Source organism: Taudactylus pleione, unplaced genomic scaffold, assembly GCF_031769625.1.
Source record: "Taudactylus pleione unplaced genomic scaffold, aTauple2 ptg000433l, whole genome shotgun sequence".
Lineage (NCBI taxonomy): Eukaryota > Metazoa > Chordata > Amphibia > Anura > Myobatrachidae > Taudactylus > Taudactylus pleione.
In genome coordinates, this window is record NW_028284835.1 from 1,503,160 (window position 1) to 1,523,971 (window position 20,812).

Sequence of the window (20,812 nt, forward strand, 5' to 3'; positions counted from 1 at the left end):
ACATAAGTGATTGGACATTGACAGCAAATAGATCAACAAGATTTTATTGACGTCAGTACTGTGTAGGTCACCACGTGTAGTGATTACTGCAGACGCCCTTCTTGACAAACTGTTCACAAGTTCCTTGGCAACAGCAGGAGGTATGTTTTGCCATTACGCCTTATGTATAGTGACCAACTGTGACACTGAAGAAGGCTGAGCCAGCCTAGAATGCACTCGTCACTCCAACCCAGAGGTTCTCAGGGGGGTTAAGATCTGGGCTCTGAGCTGGCCAGTCCATCCGGGTTACCGAATTTTCTGTATACCAATCCAGCGTCGCCCTGGAAACATGACAAGTGACATTGTCGTCCTGATAAGAACATTAGTTGTTTCCGTAGAACTGCAAGTGCATGGGCCTCCCTACCAAGAGTTCTTGTCGAACCCGCCACATTAGTGGCCATTTGGAACTCAGGGCTCGATTCAGGCCCACTCGCTAGATGCGTTCACTTGCCCAATGCATATGCAAATCCGGATAACCAACAGCAAAGCAGGCAATCGCACAGCAAGACATAGCACACCCACCATGTCTTTACGTGCCATCGCCCTGTGTATGCAGATGCCCACCAGCCAGTCTTAAGAAGCCCACTTGCGCACGTCATCTTCAGGATGTGTATGCAACCATCGGAGGCGAACGCAGCGCTTGTGGCTGACCATACCCTACCACAAGCACCGCGAGCACTTCAGTGTAAAATTCAGCCAGGTGACGTGTACTATGACACTGCGTCTTAATTATGCACGCCTCTGAAATGGCGTTAAGACACTCACACGCCTGCGTTCGCACCTCCACTCCCCCGTTTTCATAGACCAACCCCTGTCACCACCCACAAACGGCTTCTCCTGTCACTCACTCTGCTGACCAGTCTATGCGCAGCGAGCGTACGCTTTCCGATCGCTCAGACTGATTCGCGCACTGCGATGCATACTCATGCACACAATGCAAACATCGGCAGTCGGCGAGTGAACGTTTCTTAGCGAGCGTGTCTGAATGGTATACAATAGGTTTGTGTGTGGGTGTCCAATCACTTTTGTCTACATAGTGTAGATTGGTTCTTCTTCCACTGTAGTTTTAGAATCATAACATTGGTAAATACGTTGCTATGTGGCTTATCTAAGAATATGGGGCTGACACATAATCACCATAAACTTTCTAAACTGTTCGAGAAAAATGATAAATTGAGATTACAGCACAATAATGCACCCAGAATGATGTTATTAAATGGTTAGTGTAAATCCTAATAATACCACGTACCATATAATATTAGGTCCCATATAACATTAATTACCATATAATACCAGGTACCATATAGTTACCATATAATAGCAAGTACCATACAATACTAGGTACCATATAATACCAGGCACCATATAATACTAGTTACCATGCAATAGCAAGTACCATACAATAAATACTAGATACATATAATACCAGGTACCATATAATGCTAGTTACCATATAATAGCAAGTACCATACAATTCTAGGTAGCAGATACCATATAATACCAGGTACCATATAATGCTAGTTACCTTATAATAGCAAGTACCATACAATACTATGTACCATGTAATACCAGGTACCATATAATGCTAGTTACCATATAATAGCAAGTACCATACAATACTAGGTACCATATAATGCTAGTTACCATATAATAGCAAGTACCATACAATACTAGGTACCATATAATACCAGGCACCATGCAATAGCAAGTACCATACAATGAATACTAGATACCATATAATACCAGGTACCATATAATGCTAGTTACCATATAATAGCAAGTACCATACAATACTAGGTAGTAGGTATCATATAATACCAGGCACCATATAATGCTAGTTACCATATAAGAGCAAGTACCATACAATACTAGGTACCATATGATAACAGGTACCATATAATGCTAGTTACCATATAATAGCAAGTACCATACAATTCTAGGTAGCAGATACCATATAATACCAGGTACCATATAATGCTAGTTATCTTATAATAGCAAGTACCATACAATACTATGTACCATGTAATACCAGGTACCATATAATGCTAGTTACCATATAATAGCAAGTACCATACAATACTAGGTACCATATAATGCTAGTTACCATATAATAGCAAGTACCATACAATACTAGGTACCATATAATACAAGGCACCATATAATACTAGTTACCATGCAATAGCAAGTACCATACAATGAATACTAGATACCATATAATACCAGGTACCATATAATGCTAGTTACAATATAATAGCAAGTACCATACAATACTAGGTACCATATAATAACAGGTACCATATAATGCTAGTTACCATATAATAGCAAGTACCATACAATACTAGGTAGTAGGTATCATATAATACCAGGCACCATATAATGCTAGTTACCATATAAGAGCAAGTACCATACAATACTAGGTACCATATAATAACAGGTACCATATAATGCTAGTTACCATATAATAGCAAGTACCATACAATACTAGGTACCATATAATGCTAGTTACCATATAAGAGCAAGTACCATACAATACTAGGTACCATATAATGCTAGTTACCATATAATAGCAAGTACCATACAATACTATGTACCATATAATGCTAGTTACCATATAATAGCAAGTACCGTACAATACTAGGTACCATGTAATACCAGGTACCATATAATACTAGTTACCATGCAATTGCAAGTACCATACAATACTAGGGACCATGTAATACCAGGTAACATATAATGCTAGTTACCATATAATAGCAAGTACCATATAATACCAGGTACCATATAATGCTAGTTACCATATAATAGCAAGTACCACATAATACCAGGTACCATATAATGCTAGTTACCATATAATAGCAAGTACCATACAATACTAGGTACCATATAATAACAGGTACCATATAATGCTAGTTACCATATAATAACAAGTACCATACAATACTAGGTACCATATAATACCAGGTACCATATAATACTAGTTACCATGAAATAGCAAGTACCATACAATACTAGGGACCATGTAATACCAGGTACCATATAATGCTAGTTACCATATAATAGCAAGTACCATACAATACTAGGTACCATATAATAATAGGTACCATATAATGCTAGTTACCATATAATAACAAGTACCATACAATACTAGGTACCATATAATACCAGGTACCATATAATACTAGTTACCATGCAATAGCAAGTACCATACAATACTAGGGACCATGTAATACCAGGTACCATATAATGTTAGTTACCATATAATAGCAAGTACCATACAATACTAGGTACCATATAATAATAGGTACCATATAATGCTAGTTACCATATAATAACAAGTACCATACAATACTAGGTACCATATAATACCAGGTACCATATAATACTAGTTACCATGCAATAGCAAGTACCATACAATACTAGGGACCATGTAATACCAGGTACCATATAATGTTAGTTACCATATAATAGCAAGTACCATACAATACTAGGTACCATATAATTTTAGGTATCATATTATGAAATGTTAAAACGTTACCAGAAAATACCAGGAAAAGCAGAGCCATAAATACTCCTTTTGGTGCCGTGGGAGCAATGGCTGCAGGGATGATACACAGTAATTATACAGCATAACTCACCAGCTCTGGATGTAGGGAGCGCTGGGGAAGCTGTAGCAGGACTTATCCATCAGAACAGCTGTGCACAAGCCTGGAGCCGGCAGTGTAGATCGCAGACTGAAGGTATAGAAAGAGCGCTACTTGTACAGTGTATGCAGCAAATATCAGCAGCGGGAGATCTGTGTATGGTACACTCACCGGGACGGTGTTGGAGGTGTGCTGGTAACACCTGGGTCAGGAATTAGTAGCAGTGTTCAGGGCTGCCATCAGAATTTGTGGGGCATTTAGCTCCATGTGTAAAGTGTCTGACTGCCATGTGAGAGGTGATAGGTTTGAGTCCCAGGTATACAGGGCCGGCGCTAGCATTAGGCAGCTGCCTAGGGCGCTGGGACCTGTGTGGGTGCCACTGAGGCTGCATAACACTAACATTAAGGATGTATTGAATACAGTGGTTACGGATGCTGTATGCCGCCATGGCCCCACCCCGTAACTCACTAGGTGCGGCTGTCGTTATAAAACACTGACAGTATGTCACTGATAGTGCTGTGCAGCGCCGGGAAGTCAGACAGCCAGGCAGCAGCAGCACCACCCCCATCCTTGCCCTCCCAGCCAGTCAGTCATTGAAGCTCCGCCCCCTCCTACAGGGACAAGGGCTGCTCAAAATATATACACAGAGCTACCTGAGGAGCTGCCAGTGCAGACAGAACGCCTGGATTCACTATAATAACAAGTAAGAATCTATTCACTTTACATGTGTGTTACATAAAAGAGGATGTGAGTGAAGGTGCTGGGGGAGGTGGCCAGAGGGAGGGGGAGGCGGCCAGGGAAGAGATAGGGGAGGCCAGGAGATGCTGGGGATAACAGAAGAGGAAGCTACAAGTGAGAATGATTATAAACAGGAAAATGACAGACCAGAGCAACGCCCCCTGCCCTGCATGCCCTCTGCCGTGGCACATGTCGCACCACCCGAGCTATGGCCCCGAGGAAACATATAATACCATGTACCATATAATACCAGGTACACTATAATACCAAATACCATATAATACAAGGTACAATATAATACCAAGGGTTGGGTACAGGATGCCTGCACTCGGGATCCTGCCGGTCAGAATCCTGACGCCGGCATCGGGACCAGGTTAGAATCCCCTAACCCTGCCCCTAACTCTAACCCTCCCTCCCCGATGCCTAACCCTAACCTCCCCCTCTCCGGTGCCTAACCCCCTCCGGTGCGAAAACCTAACCCTCCCCCTTAGTGCATAACCCTAACCCTCCCCCTAGTGCCTGACCCCTAACCTCTCCCTCTCCGGTGCCTAAACCTTAACCCTCCCCGCTTAGTGCATAACCCTAACCCTCCCTCTAGGGCCTGACCCCTAATCCTCCCACTAACCCTAACCCCCCCCCACCAGTGCCTAACCCTAACTTCCCCTCTCCGGTGCCTAAACCTAACTCTCCCCACAAAGTGTATAACCCTAACCCTCCCGCTAGTGCCTGACCCCTAACCCTCACCCCCCCAGAGCCTAACCCTAACTTCCCCTCTCCAGTGCCTATCCCTAACCCCTCCCCCCTTAGTGCATAACCCTAACCCTCCAACTCTCCGGTGCCTAAATCTACCCCTTCACCCTTAGTGCATAACCCTAACCCTCCCCCTTGTGCCTGACCCCTTCCCATAACCTCACTACTTACATTCGGGATCCTGGCAGTCGGGATGCCAGCGCCGATATTCTGATAAGTGTCAGGATTCCGACATCGGTACTGTGAATGCCAGAATCCGGGCTGTCGGGATCCTGAATGTATCCCAATACCGATTAGTGGTACCATATAATATTAGGTACCATATAATACTGGCTACCTTATAATACCAGGTACTATATAATACTAGGTAGCATATAATACTAGCTACCTTATAATACTAGGTACTATATAATACTAGGTACCATATAGCCTAATACCAGGTACAATATAATATCAGGTATCATATAATACTCTGTGCAATATAATCCCAGGTACCATATAATACTAGGTACCATATGGCCTAATACCAGGTACAATATAATACTGAGTACCATATAGCCTAATACCAGGTATCATATAATACTAAGTACCATATAGCCTAATACCAGGTATCATATAATACTAGGTACCATATCGCCTAATACCAGGTACAATATAATACTAAGTACCATATAGCCTAATACCAGGTATCATATAATACTAAGTACCATATAGCCTAATAACAGGTACAATATAATATCAGGTATCATATAATACTCTGTACAATATAATACTAGGTACCATATAGCCTAATAACAGGTACAATATAATATCAGGTATCATATAATACTATGTACAATATAATACCAGGTACCATATAATACTAGGTACCATATAGTCTAATACCAGGTATCATATAATACTATGTTCCATATAGCCTAATACCAGGTATCATATACTACTATGTACAATATAATACCAGGTACCATATAATACTAGGTACAATATAGCCTAATACCAGGTATCACATAAAATCAAGTATCATATAATACTAGGTACAAAATAGCCTAATACCAGGTATCATATAAAATCAAGTATCATATAATACTAGGTACCATATAGCCTAATACCAGGTATCATATATTATCAGGTATCATATAATACTAGGTACCATATAGCCTAATACCAGGTATTATATAATATCAGGTATCATGTAATACTAGGTACCATATAGCCTAATACCAGATATGATATAATACTAAGTACCATATAGCCTAATAACAGGTACAATATAATATCATGTATCATATAATACGCTGTACAATATAATACTAGGTACCATATAGCCTAATAGCAAGTACCATATAATACTATGTACCATATAGCCTAATACCAGGTATCATATAATACTAAGTACCATATAGCCTAATAGCAGGTATTATAGAATACAAAGTACCATATAGCCTAATACCAGGTATCATATAATACTAAGTACCATATAGCCTAATACCAGGTACAATATAATACTAAGTACCATATAGCCTAATACCAGGTACAATATAATACTAAGTACCATATAGCCTAATACCAGGTACAATATTATATCAGGTATCATATAATACTATGTACAATATAATACCAGGTACCATATAATATTAGGTACCATATAGCCTAATACCAGGTACAATATAATATCAGGTATCATATAATACCAGGTACTATATAATACTAGGTACCGTATAGCCTAATACCAGGTATCATATAATACTAAGTACCATATAGCCTAATACCAGGTACAATATAATATCAGGTATCATATAATACCAGGTACTATATAATACTAGGTACCATATAGCCTAATACCAGGTATCATATAATACTAAGTACCATATAGCCTAATAGCAGGTATCATAGAATACAAAGTACCATATAGCCTAATACCAGGTACAATATAATACTAAGTACCATATAGCCTAATACCAGGTACAATATTATATCAGGTATCATATAATACGCTGTACAATATAATACTAGGTACCATATAGCCTAATACCAGGTATCATATAATACTAGGTACCATATAGCCTAATACCAGGTATCATATAATACTAGGTACCATATAGCCTAATACAAGGTACAATATAATATCAGGTATCATATAATACTCTGTGCAATATAATACCAGGTACCATATAATACTAGGTACCATATAGCCTAATAACAGGTACAATATAATATCAGGTATCATATAATACTATGTACAATATAATACCAGGTACCATATAATACTATGTACAATATAATACCAGGTACCATATAATACTAGGTACCATATAGTCTAATACCAGGTATCATATAATACTATGTTCCATATAGCCTAATACCAGGTATCATATAATACTATGTTCCATATAGCCTAATACCAGGTATCATATACTACTATGTACAATATAATACCAGGTACCATATAATACTAGGTAAAATATAGCCTAATACCAGGTATCACATAAAATCAAGTATCATATAATACTAGGTACCATATAGCCTAATACCAGGTATCATATATTATCAGGTATCATATAATACTAGGTACCATATAGCCTAATACCAGGTATTATATAATATCAGGTATCATGTAATACTAGGTACCATATAGCCTAATACCAGATATGATATAATACTAAGTACCATATAGCCTAATAACAGGTACAATATAATATCATGTATCATATAATACGCTGTACAATATAATACTAGGTACCATATAGCCTAATAGCAAGTACCATATAATACTAGGTACCATATAGCCTAATACCAGGTATCATATAATACTAAGTACCATATAGCCTAATAGCAGGTATTATAGAATACAAAGGCCCTCATTCAAAGCCGTACGCTCTGAGCAGAGCGCACGCTCTGAATGAGGGCCGGGCTCCATTTTCATGGAGCGTCCTCCTGGACGCTCGTATAGCTGTGGGTCACCACCCACAGGCTATACGAGCGTGCATTGTGATGGTCGCGATGGTCGAGACCATCGCGACCATCGAATTTGCGAGCCGGAGCCTGCGGTTGAGGTTTTCAACCGCAAGCTCCGGAGTGATTTTGGCTCTATCAGAGCCCAAATCACTCCCACTGACATCACTAGTGATGTCAGTGGGCCGGCTTCTGACGGGAGGCGTTCCCGTGGGAACGCCCCCGTCACAGAGGCACGCCCCCGGCACACCCACCAAAGGGGGCGTGCTGTCAATCAACATTGACAGCACGCCCCCTTTGATCGGACACAACGAGCGAAGGACTTTCCTTCGCTCGTCGCGTCTGGCGCATGCGCACGACGGAGCTCCCTCCGTCGTGCGCATGCTCAGTCCATAACATCGACCCACTTGCGAGCAGACAGCCGCTCGCGAGTGGGTCTGAATCAGGCCCAAAGTACCATATAGCCTAATACCAGGTATCATATAATACTAAGTACCATATAGCCCAATACCAGGTACAATATAATACTAAGTACCATATAGCCTAATACCAGGTACAATATAATACTAAGTACCATATAGCCTAATACCAGGTACAATATTATATCAGGTATCATATAATACTATGTACAATATAATACCAGGTACCATATAATATTAGGTACCATATAGCCTAATACCAGGTACAATATAATATCAGGTATCATATAATACCAGGTACTATATAATACTAGGTACCGTATAGCCTAATACCAGGTATCATATAATACTAAGTACCATATAGCCTAATACCAGGTACAATATAATATCAGGTATCATATAATACCAGGTACTATATAATACTAGGTACCATATAGCCTAATACCAGGTATCATATAATACTAAGTACCATATAGCCCAATAGCAGGTATCATAGAATACAAAGTACCATATAGCCTAATACCAGGTATCATATAATACTAAGTACCATATAGCCTAATACCAGGTACAATATAATACTAAGTACCATATAGCCTAATACCAGGTACAATATTATATCAGGTATCATATAATACGCTGTACAATATAATACTAGGTACCATATAGCCTAATACCAGGTATCATATAATATCAGGTATCATATAATACTAGGTACCATATAGCCTAATACCAGGTATCATATAATACTAGGTACCATATAGCCTAATACAAGGTACAATATAATATCAGGTATCATATAATACTCTGTGCAATATAATACCAGGTACCATATAATACTAGGTACCATATAGCCTAATACCAGGTATCATATAATATCAGGTATCATATAATACTATGTACAATATAATACCAGGTACTATATAATACTAGGTACCGTATAGCCTAATACCAGGTATCATATAATATCAGGTATCATATAATACTAGGTACCGTATAGCCTAATACCAGGTATCATATAATATCAGGTATCATATAATACTAGGTACCATATAGCCTAATACAAGGTACAATATAATATCAGGTATCATATAATACTAGGTACAATATAGCCTAATACAAGGTACAATATAATACAAGGCACCATATAGCCTAATACCAGGTACAATATAATACTAAGTACCATATAGCCTAATACCAGGTACAATATAATATCAGGTATCATATAATACTATGTACAATATAATACCAGGTACTATATAATACTAGGTACCGTATAGCCTAATACCAGGTATCATATAATATCAGGTATCATATAATACTAGGTACCATATAGCCTAATACAAGGTACAATATAATATCAGGTATCATATAATACTAGGTACAATATAATACAAGGCACCATATAGCCTAATATCAGTAGTATATGATACCTGATATTATATGATACCTATGTACAATATAATACCAGGTACCATATAATACTATGTACAATATAATACTAGGTACAATATAGCCTAATACCAGGTATCATATAATATCAGGTATCATATAATACTAAGTACCGTTTAGCCTAATACCAGGTATCATATAATATCAGGTATCATATAATACTAGGTATCGTATAGCCTAATACCAGGTATCATATAATATCAGGTATCTTATAATACTAGGTACCATATAGCCCAATACCAGGTATCATATAATATCAGGTATCATATACTACTATGTACAATATAATACCAGGTACCATATAATACTATGTACAGTACCATATAGTCTAATACCAGGTATCATATAATACTATGTACAATATAATACTAGGTACAATATAGCCTAATACCAGGTATCATATAATATCAGGTATCATATAATACTAGGTACTGTATAGCCTAATACCAGGTATCATATAATATCAGGTATCTTATAATACTAGGTACCATATAGCCCAATACCAGGTATCATATAATATCAGGTATCATATACTACTATGTACAATATAATACCAGGTACCATATAATACTATGTACAGTACCATATAGTCTAATACCAGGTATCATATAATACTATGTACAATATAATACTAGGTACAATATAGCCTAATACCAGGTATCATATAATATCAGGTATCATATAATACTAGGTACTGTATAGCCTAATACCAGGTATCATATAATATCAGGTATCATATAATACTAGGTACCATATAGCCCAATACCAGGTATCATATAATACCAGGTATCATATAATATCAGGTATCATATAATACTAGGTACCATATAGCCTAATACCAGGTATCATATAATACTAGGTACCATATAGCCTAATACAAGGTACAATATAATATCAGGTATCATATAATACACTGGGGCAGATGTATGAAGCTCTGGGAAGTGATAAAGTGCAGAGTGATAAACGACCAACCAATCAGCTCCCAACTGTCATGCTACAGGCTGTTTGAAAAATGGCAGTTGGGAGCTGATTGGTTGGTCGTTTATCACTCTGCACTTTATCACTTCCATGAGCTTCATACATCTGCCCCTATGTACAATATAATACCAGGTACCCTATAATACTAGGTACAATATAATACCAGGTACCTTATAATACTAGGTACTATATAGACAGAAAAAAAACATATAGCCTAATACCAGGTACCATATAAATCTAGGTATCATGCTGTATAAAACTATGTACCATATAATACCAGGTACCATATAATAATAGATACCATATAAATATAGGTACCATGCCCTATAATAATATAGTGAAATGTTCCCACATACCATATAATAATAGATACCATATAATTCTAGGTACCATGCTGTATAATAATATAGTGAAATGTTCCTACACAACAGGTAATTTGTGTTATTACATCAAATATTCCAAATAATCCCTCTCCAGCTCTTATACAGATCAGGATGGGAAGGGACTGATACATTTGGGAATATTGTTTTCCTCAGAACAACAAACCTATATGTACAGTAAGATCTCAGTCCAGCTAAACACAGACATCTCCCCCACATGTATCTAGAGATACATTGGAGCCCGACAAATGTGACACTGTCTCTTTAAATGCAGGTTTAATATGAGGTAATTGTCACTGTTACACAATAGCGTATGGGGGGGTGGGGGGGTTATATTTTGGGAACGGACGTTGAAAAAAAAGCAAAATAAATGAAGGCTGCATAGAACACAGCAGGTGATACAGGGGCCATATATTATACTATATAAATGATACCATGCACACAGCAGTTATAGGAGTATAATAAATTATATTACCCCTCTCACAGTACTATGGGGTGCGGGGAGTAACACCCACAGATATAATAAAAGATTGCAGTGATATTCTCATTGTTCCTGCAGAAGCACCATTAATAACGCTATCGGCAGAGTATTAATGCTGCAGACATACAGTGTAATATATTACTAATATATTACTGCCATCCAGCAATCTGTATAATGATCCCCGGACACTATAATAACAGACAGCCCTGATATTGCCATTATATAACCTCTACAACAATAACGTTATTAAAGGACAAACAAGAAAACAACGAAATGCATGCACATCACTGGTAATTCTACAACCAGCTGACAGATAATTATTTCTAATAATTCCTCCAATTAGCTCAAAGGATGAACATTTATTTCATACACTCGCATCAGAGAATTATTGCTGAAAATTCCTAGATTTTGCTCAGTGAATTAACACAGATTACGATCAATTTTTGTTCTTTATTAGAATTCGTCCACACTGCTAGGAACATTTACTACTGCACATGGATAGATTCAGCTTATAGTAACATTAACGAATAATTCACACACTCAGGCCACATAACTATTACTGATAATACATGCACCTCAGATTATTAGTAATTCATACACTCAGCTCAAATGATTGTTACTCATAATTCAAACACTCAGATCAAAGAATTATTACTTGATAATTCACACTCAGTTTAAATGATTGTTACTCATAATTCACACACTCAGATCATATAATTATTACTGATAATTCATACTCAGCTCAAATAATTATTGCTTATCATTCACACACTGAGATCAAATAATTATTACTGATAATTCAGACTCTCGTCTTAAATAATTGTTACTCATCATTCACACACTCAGATCATATAATTATTTCTGGTGATAATTATTTGAGCTGAGAGTATGAATTATCAGTAATAATTATATGATCTGAGTGTGTGAATGATGATTAACAATTATTTAAGACGAGAGTCTGAATTATCAGTAATAATTATTTGATGTCAGTGTGTGAATGATAAGTAATAATTATTTGAGCTGAGAGTATGAATTATCATTCACACACTCAGATCAAATAATTATTACTTATAATTCGTACTCTCATTCAGAGAAATACTGAGAGGTATTACTTATAATTCATACACCTAGATCAGGGGAATTATTACGAATAATTCGTATACACTGCTCACAGAATTATTACTGATAATTCATACACACAACTCATATAAGGAATACATATAATGCATACTCTCACCTCATAATGAATACAAATAATTCATACCCCAAGCTCATATAATTATTACTCATACTTGTACTTCCATATCATATAGTTATTACTGATAATTCAAACACTCAGATCCATTAATTATTACTGATAATTCATACACATCTCTATAATTATTACTGATAATATATTCACTTAGAAAATTATTGCTGATAATATATTATCAGTAATAATTTTCTGTGGGAATATATTATCACAGAAAATTATTACGGATAATTCGTATCTTCAGCTAATGTAAGGAATACAGATAATGCATATTATCAACTGATATAAGTATCATTCATACTTCCTTTTTATATTATCACATAATAATGGATGATAATTCATACACTAAGATCATACACGCATTACTGTTAATTCAAACACTGATCCAAAAACTATCACCTATAGTTCATACACTCATCTCGAGAATTATTACAGATAATTTAAACACTCAGATCATGGAATTATTACTGATACATTATATAAAGAATACTGAATACAAACTCAGCTCATATAAAGAATACTGACAATTCACACAGTCATCTCAAATAATGATTACAAATAATTCATGCACTTATCTTATATAATTATTACTGATAATTCATACACCCTGCACAGAGAATTAATATATTCACCTGAGAGGGAGAATTAGGCTACAGTTTTGTGGGTTTATTTGTTAATTGTTTCGGTATATTTATATTGTAATGTATAATAGGATAATATAATTATGAATGTTCGATTTATTGACACCACAGGACAGGATACTTTTCACAAAGATACATGTTGGTAAATTAATGGATACAATATTGTAACTACATGACACCGTTTCGGAATGGTTAAACCTCCCGTTTTTTTTTATGTAGATGAAAATATTTTTTTTTACCACTTTTTTTTTTTTTTTTTTTAGAGTATAATATTTTTATTAATTGTTGCATCTGGTATTTTATATCTTCCACATTTACAAGTGTAATAATTTCTTATCGATGGCGAATATTTAGTGCCATTGTTCTGTGAACTGCTGAAATTAGATTATTCGGAGAATTAGGTTTTTAATGCATCTACCAGATTCTGTTATATATTTCTGTCATTGTTATTTATTTATCTTGTTGTCAATTTTATTTCTAGATCATTGTTAGGTATATACAAAATATTATATTTCTGTCCCTATATTATCGGAAAAGTCTGTTTGTATATATTATCTTACATATATCTTTACCTACTATATTTCTATATATGAAGGATATTGCTGATTATTAGTGTTTACATGATGTTTCTGAAGGTTTGCATTTTGTCAGTGGTATTTATACAACATATAATGGTTTGTTTTACAATAATATATTTTTTACAATATTTATACGTTACATTTGTTTATGATTATAATTTGCTATATATGTTTCCGGTTGATTCTACGTTTGTAAATTACATTTATGATTGTTTCTGTTATATGTATATATATTTGAGTCTGAATTTTTCTATCCAGACAAAATAATATGTTATTGGTTATTTCTGTTATATCTGTGTTGTGATTACAGTATTAGATCGGATTCACAGGCTCATAAATTCGGGTTTTCCTGCGCTGTCTTTGCTTAATTGGATCTATCAGTGTTTTGGATACTTGTCTCTAATATTCTTCGCTGGCTGGATGATATATTTGTACTATAGGATATTCTATCGTATTATGCATCTCTGGTTGGAGCTTATATAGCTAGGATATTATGTATCTGTGTCATTTGATGATCTATATCACACATCGATGATTGGATATATATCTATATTCTGGAATAAGGTAAGCATTGATGGTTGGATATTATTTAGCTAGAATATGTCTGTATTGTAGAATATCATATATGTATTATAACTTGCTGTGGGATATGTCTGCATTATAGTATAGTGTATCAGTATTACTAGCTGTGCTAAGAATTGATGGTTGGAAATTATCTATCCGTATTATACAGTTAAATATTATATACTCAATAATACACATATTATAATAAGATTTGTTGCAGTCCAAAAAAGTTGGAATATCATAAGTCCCTGTTACACAGTTGTGTGTGTATATGTGTATTATATATATATATATATATATTTGTGTGTGGGTATATAATATATATATATATATATATATATACACACACACACACACATTATATATATATATATATATATATATATATATGTATATATATATATACATATATATAATGCGTGTGTGTGTGTGTATATATATATATATATATATATATGTATATATATATATATATATATATATATATATATATATAGTGTATGTATATAACACACACACACACTTACACTTGTTGCTCCTCCTGGCCCCCCTCTCACCTGAGCTGCAGGTCCGGCTCCCATCCTCTGGCCCCGGGCTCCTACCCATTGTCTGCACCCGGGCTCCCTGGTGTTCCCCCAGTAATAGCCCAGGCTGTGTATAGAAGGGTGGGGATCCCACCGGCTCCCAGGAGCCCCAGGCCAGAACGGGCCGCCAGCAGATGGGCCCCTGGAGGCAGTGAATGCATGTGGCCCCTGGGTGGTGGGGCGGGCTCCTTGTTGAGTCCCAAAATCTCTTGGATGCCAAAACCAGTTGTCCTGGGAGGGGCGGGGGGCCCCTCTCTCCCGGTCATCCTGTCCCTGTCTGGTCCCAGAGCTGACTGCTCCCCGAGTCTCCTCATCTGCTTATATCACCTCCCAGCCGCCGCCTCCCCCTCCCACCGGCACAGAGAGGGGCTTCTGCCACCCCCAGGCACAGCTGCACCGGGCTCCTGTACTTCTACCTTCTCCTTCTACACCGGGCCTCTGTGCCACCCTACATCAACACAGCTACAGCTATGCCTCCCTCCATCAACAATGCACCTGTACCACCCTCCACCAGCGCTGCACCTGTGCCCCTTCTCCACCAGTGCTACACCGGGCCCCTGTGCCCCCTCTGCACCACAGCAACAGCTGTGCCACCCTCCACCAACGCTGCACCTGTGCCACCCTCCACCAGCGCTACACAGGTTGCCCCTTCTCCACCAATGCTACACCGGGCCCCTGTGCCCCCTCTCCACCACAGCTACACCTGTGCCACCCTCCACCGACGCTGCACCTGTGCCACTCTCCACCGACGCTGCACCTGTGCCACCTTCACCAATGCTACACCGGGCCCCTGTGACCCCTCTGCACCACAGCTACACCTGTGCCACCCTCCACTGACGCTGCACCTGTGCCCCTTCTCCACCAATGCTACACCGGGCCCCTGTGTCCCCTCTGCACCACAGCTACACCTGTGCCTCCCTCTATCAACGCTGCACCTGTGCCTCCTCTGCACCTGTGCATTTGCCACCCGCACCAGAGCACCACAGCTGCACCTGCCCCTGTACTTCCTCCACCACAGCTGCATCTGTGCCCCCTCAAGCAGAGCATCACTGTGCCCCTGTGCTCCCTCTCCAGAGCTGCTGTGCCTCACTCACCTCATGCCTGTCAGAAGATTTGAGATATGGGGCTACTGAGGTCTGAGGGATGTTACATTGCGCTAGAAAATAATACAAAGCGAAATCATCTGTACTAGTGTATAATAATACCGACAGCAGCGTCATCTACCAACATGGACACGCAGCTGTGTGACGTCATCACCTGATTTTATGAATAAGCTTTCAGGGTAACATGGTGGCTTATGTCAGGGGGGGTCACATGGCTTGTGTCATGGGGGGGGTCACATGGTGGCTTGTGTCGGGGGGGGTCACATGGTGGCTTGTGTCACGGGGGGGGTCACATGGTGGCTTGTGTCAGGGGGGGGGTCACATGGTGGCTTGTGTCATGGGGGGGTAACATGGTGGCTTGTGTCAGGGGGGGGTCACATGGTGGCTTGTGTCATGGGGGGGGTAACATGGTGGCTTGTGTCGGGGGGGTCACATGGTGGCTTGTGTCACGGGGGGGTCACATGGTGGCTTGTGTCACGGGGGGTCACATGGTGGCTTGTGTCACGGGGGGGTCACATGGTGGCTTATGTCAGGGGGGGTCACATGGCTTGTGTCATGGGGGGGTAACATGGTGGCTTGTGTTGGGGGGGGTCACATGGTGGCTTGTGTCACGGGGGGGGTCACATGGTGGCTTGTGTCAGGGGGGGGTCACATGGTGGCTTGTGTCATGGGGGGGTAACATGGTGGCTTGTGTCGGGGGGGGTCACATGGTGGCTTGTGTCAGCGGGGGGTCACATGGTGGCTTGTGTCAGGGGGGGTCACATGGTGGCTTGTGTCACGGGGGGGTCACATGGTGGCTTGTGTCACGGGGGGGTCACATGGTGGCTTGTGTCACGGGGGGGGTCACATGGTGGCTTGTGTCAGGGGGGTCACATGGCTTGTGTCATGGGGGGGTAACATGGTGGCTTGTGTCGGGGGGGTCACATGGTGGCTTGTGTCACGGGGGGGTCACATGGTGGCTTGTGTCTCGGGGGGGGTCACATGGTGGCTTGTGTCACGGGGGGGTAACATGGTGGCTTGTGTCATGGGGGGGTCACATGGTGGCTTGTGTCAGCGGGGGGTCACATGGTGGCTTGTGTCAGGGGGGGTCACATGGTGGCTTGTGTCACGGGGGGGTCACATGGTGGCTTGTGTCACGGGGGGGTCACATGGTGGCTTGTGTCACGGGGGGGTCACATGGTGGCTTGTGTCACGGGGGGGGTCACATGGTGGCTTGTGTCATGGGGGGTCACATGGTGGCTTGTGTCATGGGGGGGTCACATGGTGGCTTGTGTCAGGGGGGTCACATGGCTTGTGTCAGGGGGGGTAACATGGTGGCTTGTGTCAGGGGGGGGGTCACATGGTGGCTTGTGTCAGGGGGGGGTCACATGGTGGCTTGTGTGGGGGGGGCTACATGGTGGCTTCTGTCAGGGGGGTCACATGGTGGCTTCTGTCAGGGGGGCCACATGGTGGCTTGTGTCGGGGGGGGGTCACATGGTGGCTTGTGTCAGGGGGGGTCACATGGTGGCTTGTGTCAGGGGGGGTCACATGGTGGCTTGTGTCAGGGGGGGTCACATGGTGGCTTGTGTCGGGGGGGGTCACATGGTGGCTTGTGTCGGGGGGGGTCACATGGTGGCTTGTGCCCAAAGTGACCAGTTCCTCGCATGCCTGCAGATGAGCGGGACAGGTGCAGCTAGTGTTGCGCCTAAATTATAATATAAACCAATTATATTTCTTGTGACATTTATGTAACAGGTATACACAAAAGTGTAACAACCATAATAATAAGAGTGCATGCTGTGGGGCAGGGGCCGATAGCTGGGGGTCTACACTGCCCCTATTAAAGGCCTGTGGATTCATGTTTTTTTTCCCACCCTTGGTTAGTACATCAGGGCACTTATATAGGGTCACAAATATCTAGCAACTCCCTGTTATTCACACAGCCTTGTCATCTCCGGAGAGGGACTTCAGCTCTATTCTTGTAATGTGATGAGCTCACCTGAGGTCAGTACACACCTGGGGTCACTACTTACCTGGGGTCACTACACACCTGGGTTACTGCAGATAAGGGTTACTACCCACCTGGGGTCACTACACGCCTGGGTCACTGCAGATATGGGCTACTACCCACCTGGGGTCACTACATACCTGGGGTCAGTACACACCTGGGTTACTGCAGAAAAGGGTTACTACCCAACTGGGGTCACTACATACCTGGGGTCAGTACACACCTGGGTTACTGCAGATATGGGCTACTACCCACCTGGGGCCGCTACATACCTGGGGTCAGTACACACCTGGGTTACTGTAGATATGGGCTACTACCCACCTGGGGTCACTACCCACCTGGAGTCAGTACACACCTGGGTTACTGTAGATATGGGCTACTACCCACCTGGGGTCACTACCCACCTGGAGTCAGTACACACCTGGGTTACTGCAGATATGGGCTACTACCCACCTGAGGTCACTACATACCTGGGGTCAGTACACACCTGGGTTAATGCAGATATGGGCTACTACCTACCTTGGGCCACTACATACCTGGGGTTAGTACACACCTGGGTTACTGTAGATATGGGCTACTACCCACCTGGGGTCACTACATACCTGGGGTCAGTACACACCTGGGTTACTGCAGATATGGGTTACTACTACCCACCTGGGGTCACTACATACCTGGGGTCACTACACGCCTGGGTTACTGCAGATATGGGCTACTACCCACCTGGGGTCACTACACGCCTGGGTTAGTGCAGATATTGGCTACTACCCACCTGGGGCCGCTACATACCTGGGGTCAGTACACACCTGGGTTACTGTAGATATGGGCTACTACCCACCTGGGGTCACTACCCACCTGGAGTCAGTACACACCTGGGTTACTGCAGATATGGGCTACTACCCACCTGGGGTCACTACATACCTGGAGTCAGTACACACCTGGGTTACTGCAGATATGGGCTACTACCCACCTGAGGTCACTACATACCTGGGGTCAGTACACACCTGGGTTAATGCAGATATGGGCTACTACCTACCTTGGGCCACTACATACCTGGGGTTAGTACACACCTGGGTTACTGTAGATATGGGCTATTACCCACCTGGGGTCACTACATACCTGGGGTCAGTACACACCTGGGTTACTGCAGATATGGGTTACTACTACCCACCTGGGGTCACTACATACCTGGGGTCACTACACGCCTGGGTTACTGCAGATATGGGCTACTACCCACCTGGGGTCACTACACGCCTGGGTTAGTGCAGATATTGGCTACTACCCACCTGAGGTCACTACATACCTGGGGTCAGTACACACCTGGGTTAATGCAGATATGGGCTACTACCTACCTTGGGCCACTACATACCTGGGGTTAGTACACACCTGGGTTACTGTAGATATGGGCTACTACCCACCTAGAGTCAGTACACACCTGGGTTACTGCAGATATAGGCTACTACATACCTGGGGTTAGTACACACCTGGGTTACTGTAGATATGGGCTATTACCCACCTGGGGTCACTACATATCTGGGGTCAGTACACACCTGGGTTACTGCAGATATGGGTTACTACTACCCACCTGGGGTCACTACATACCTGGGGTCACTACACGCCTGGGTTACTGCAGATATGGGCTACTACCCACCTGGGGTCACTACACGCCTGGGTTAGTGCAGATATTGGCTACTACCCACCTGGGGTCACTACATACCTGGAGTCAGTACACACCTGGGTTACTGCAGATATGGGCTACTACCCACCTGGGGCCACTACATACCTGGGGTCAGTACACACCTGGGTTACTGTAGATATGGGCTACTACCCACCTGGGGTCACTACCCACCTGGAGTCAGTACACACCTGGGTTACTGCAGATATGGGCTACTACCCACCTGGGGTCACTACATACCTGGGGTTAGTACACACCTGGGTTACTGCAGATATGGGTTACTACTACCCACCTGGGGTCACTACATACCTGGGGTCACTACACGCCTGGGTTACTGCAGATATGGGCTACTACCCACCTGGGGTCACTACATACCTGGGGTCACTACACGCCTGGGTTACTGCAGATATTGGCTACTACCCACCTGGGGTCACTACATACCTGGGGTCAGTACACACCTGGGTTAATGCAGATATGGGCTACTACCTACCTTGGGCCACTACATACCTGGGGTTAGTACACACCTGGGTTACTGTAGATATGGGCTACTGCCCACCTGGAGTCAGTACACACCTGGGTTACTGCAGATATGGGCTACTACATA

The 20,812-nt window shown here is 41.3% G+C and overlaps 1 protein-coding gene across 1 annotated transcript in view; it reads right to left on the reverse strand.

Annotated features, from left to right (window-relative positions):
* VSX2 (visual system homeobox 2) overlaps positions 1 to 15,720 on the reverse strand; it is a 73,273-nt gene extending 57,553 nt beyond the window's left edge. The window contains 2 exon segments of the mRNA XM_088447501.1: positions 15,420 to 15,525; positions 15,527 to 15,720. Of these exon segments, the coding sequence (XP_088303627.1) occupies positions 15,420 to 15,525; positions 15,527 to 15,712 (292 nt within the window). The 5' untranslated portion in view covers positions 15,713 to 15,720.
* Positions 15,721 to 20,812: the final 5,092 nt, after the last annotated feature.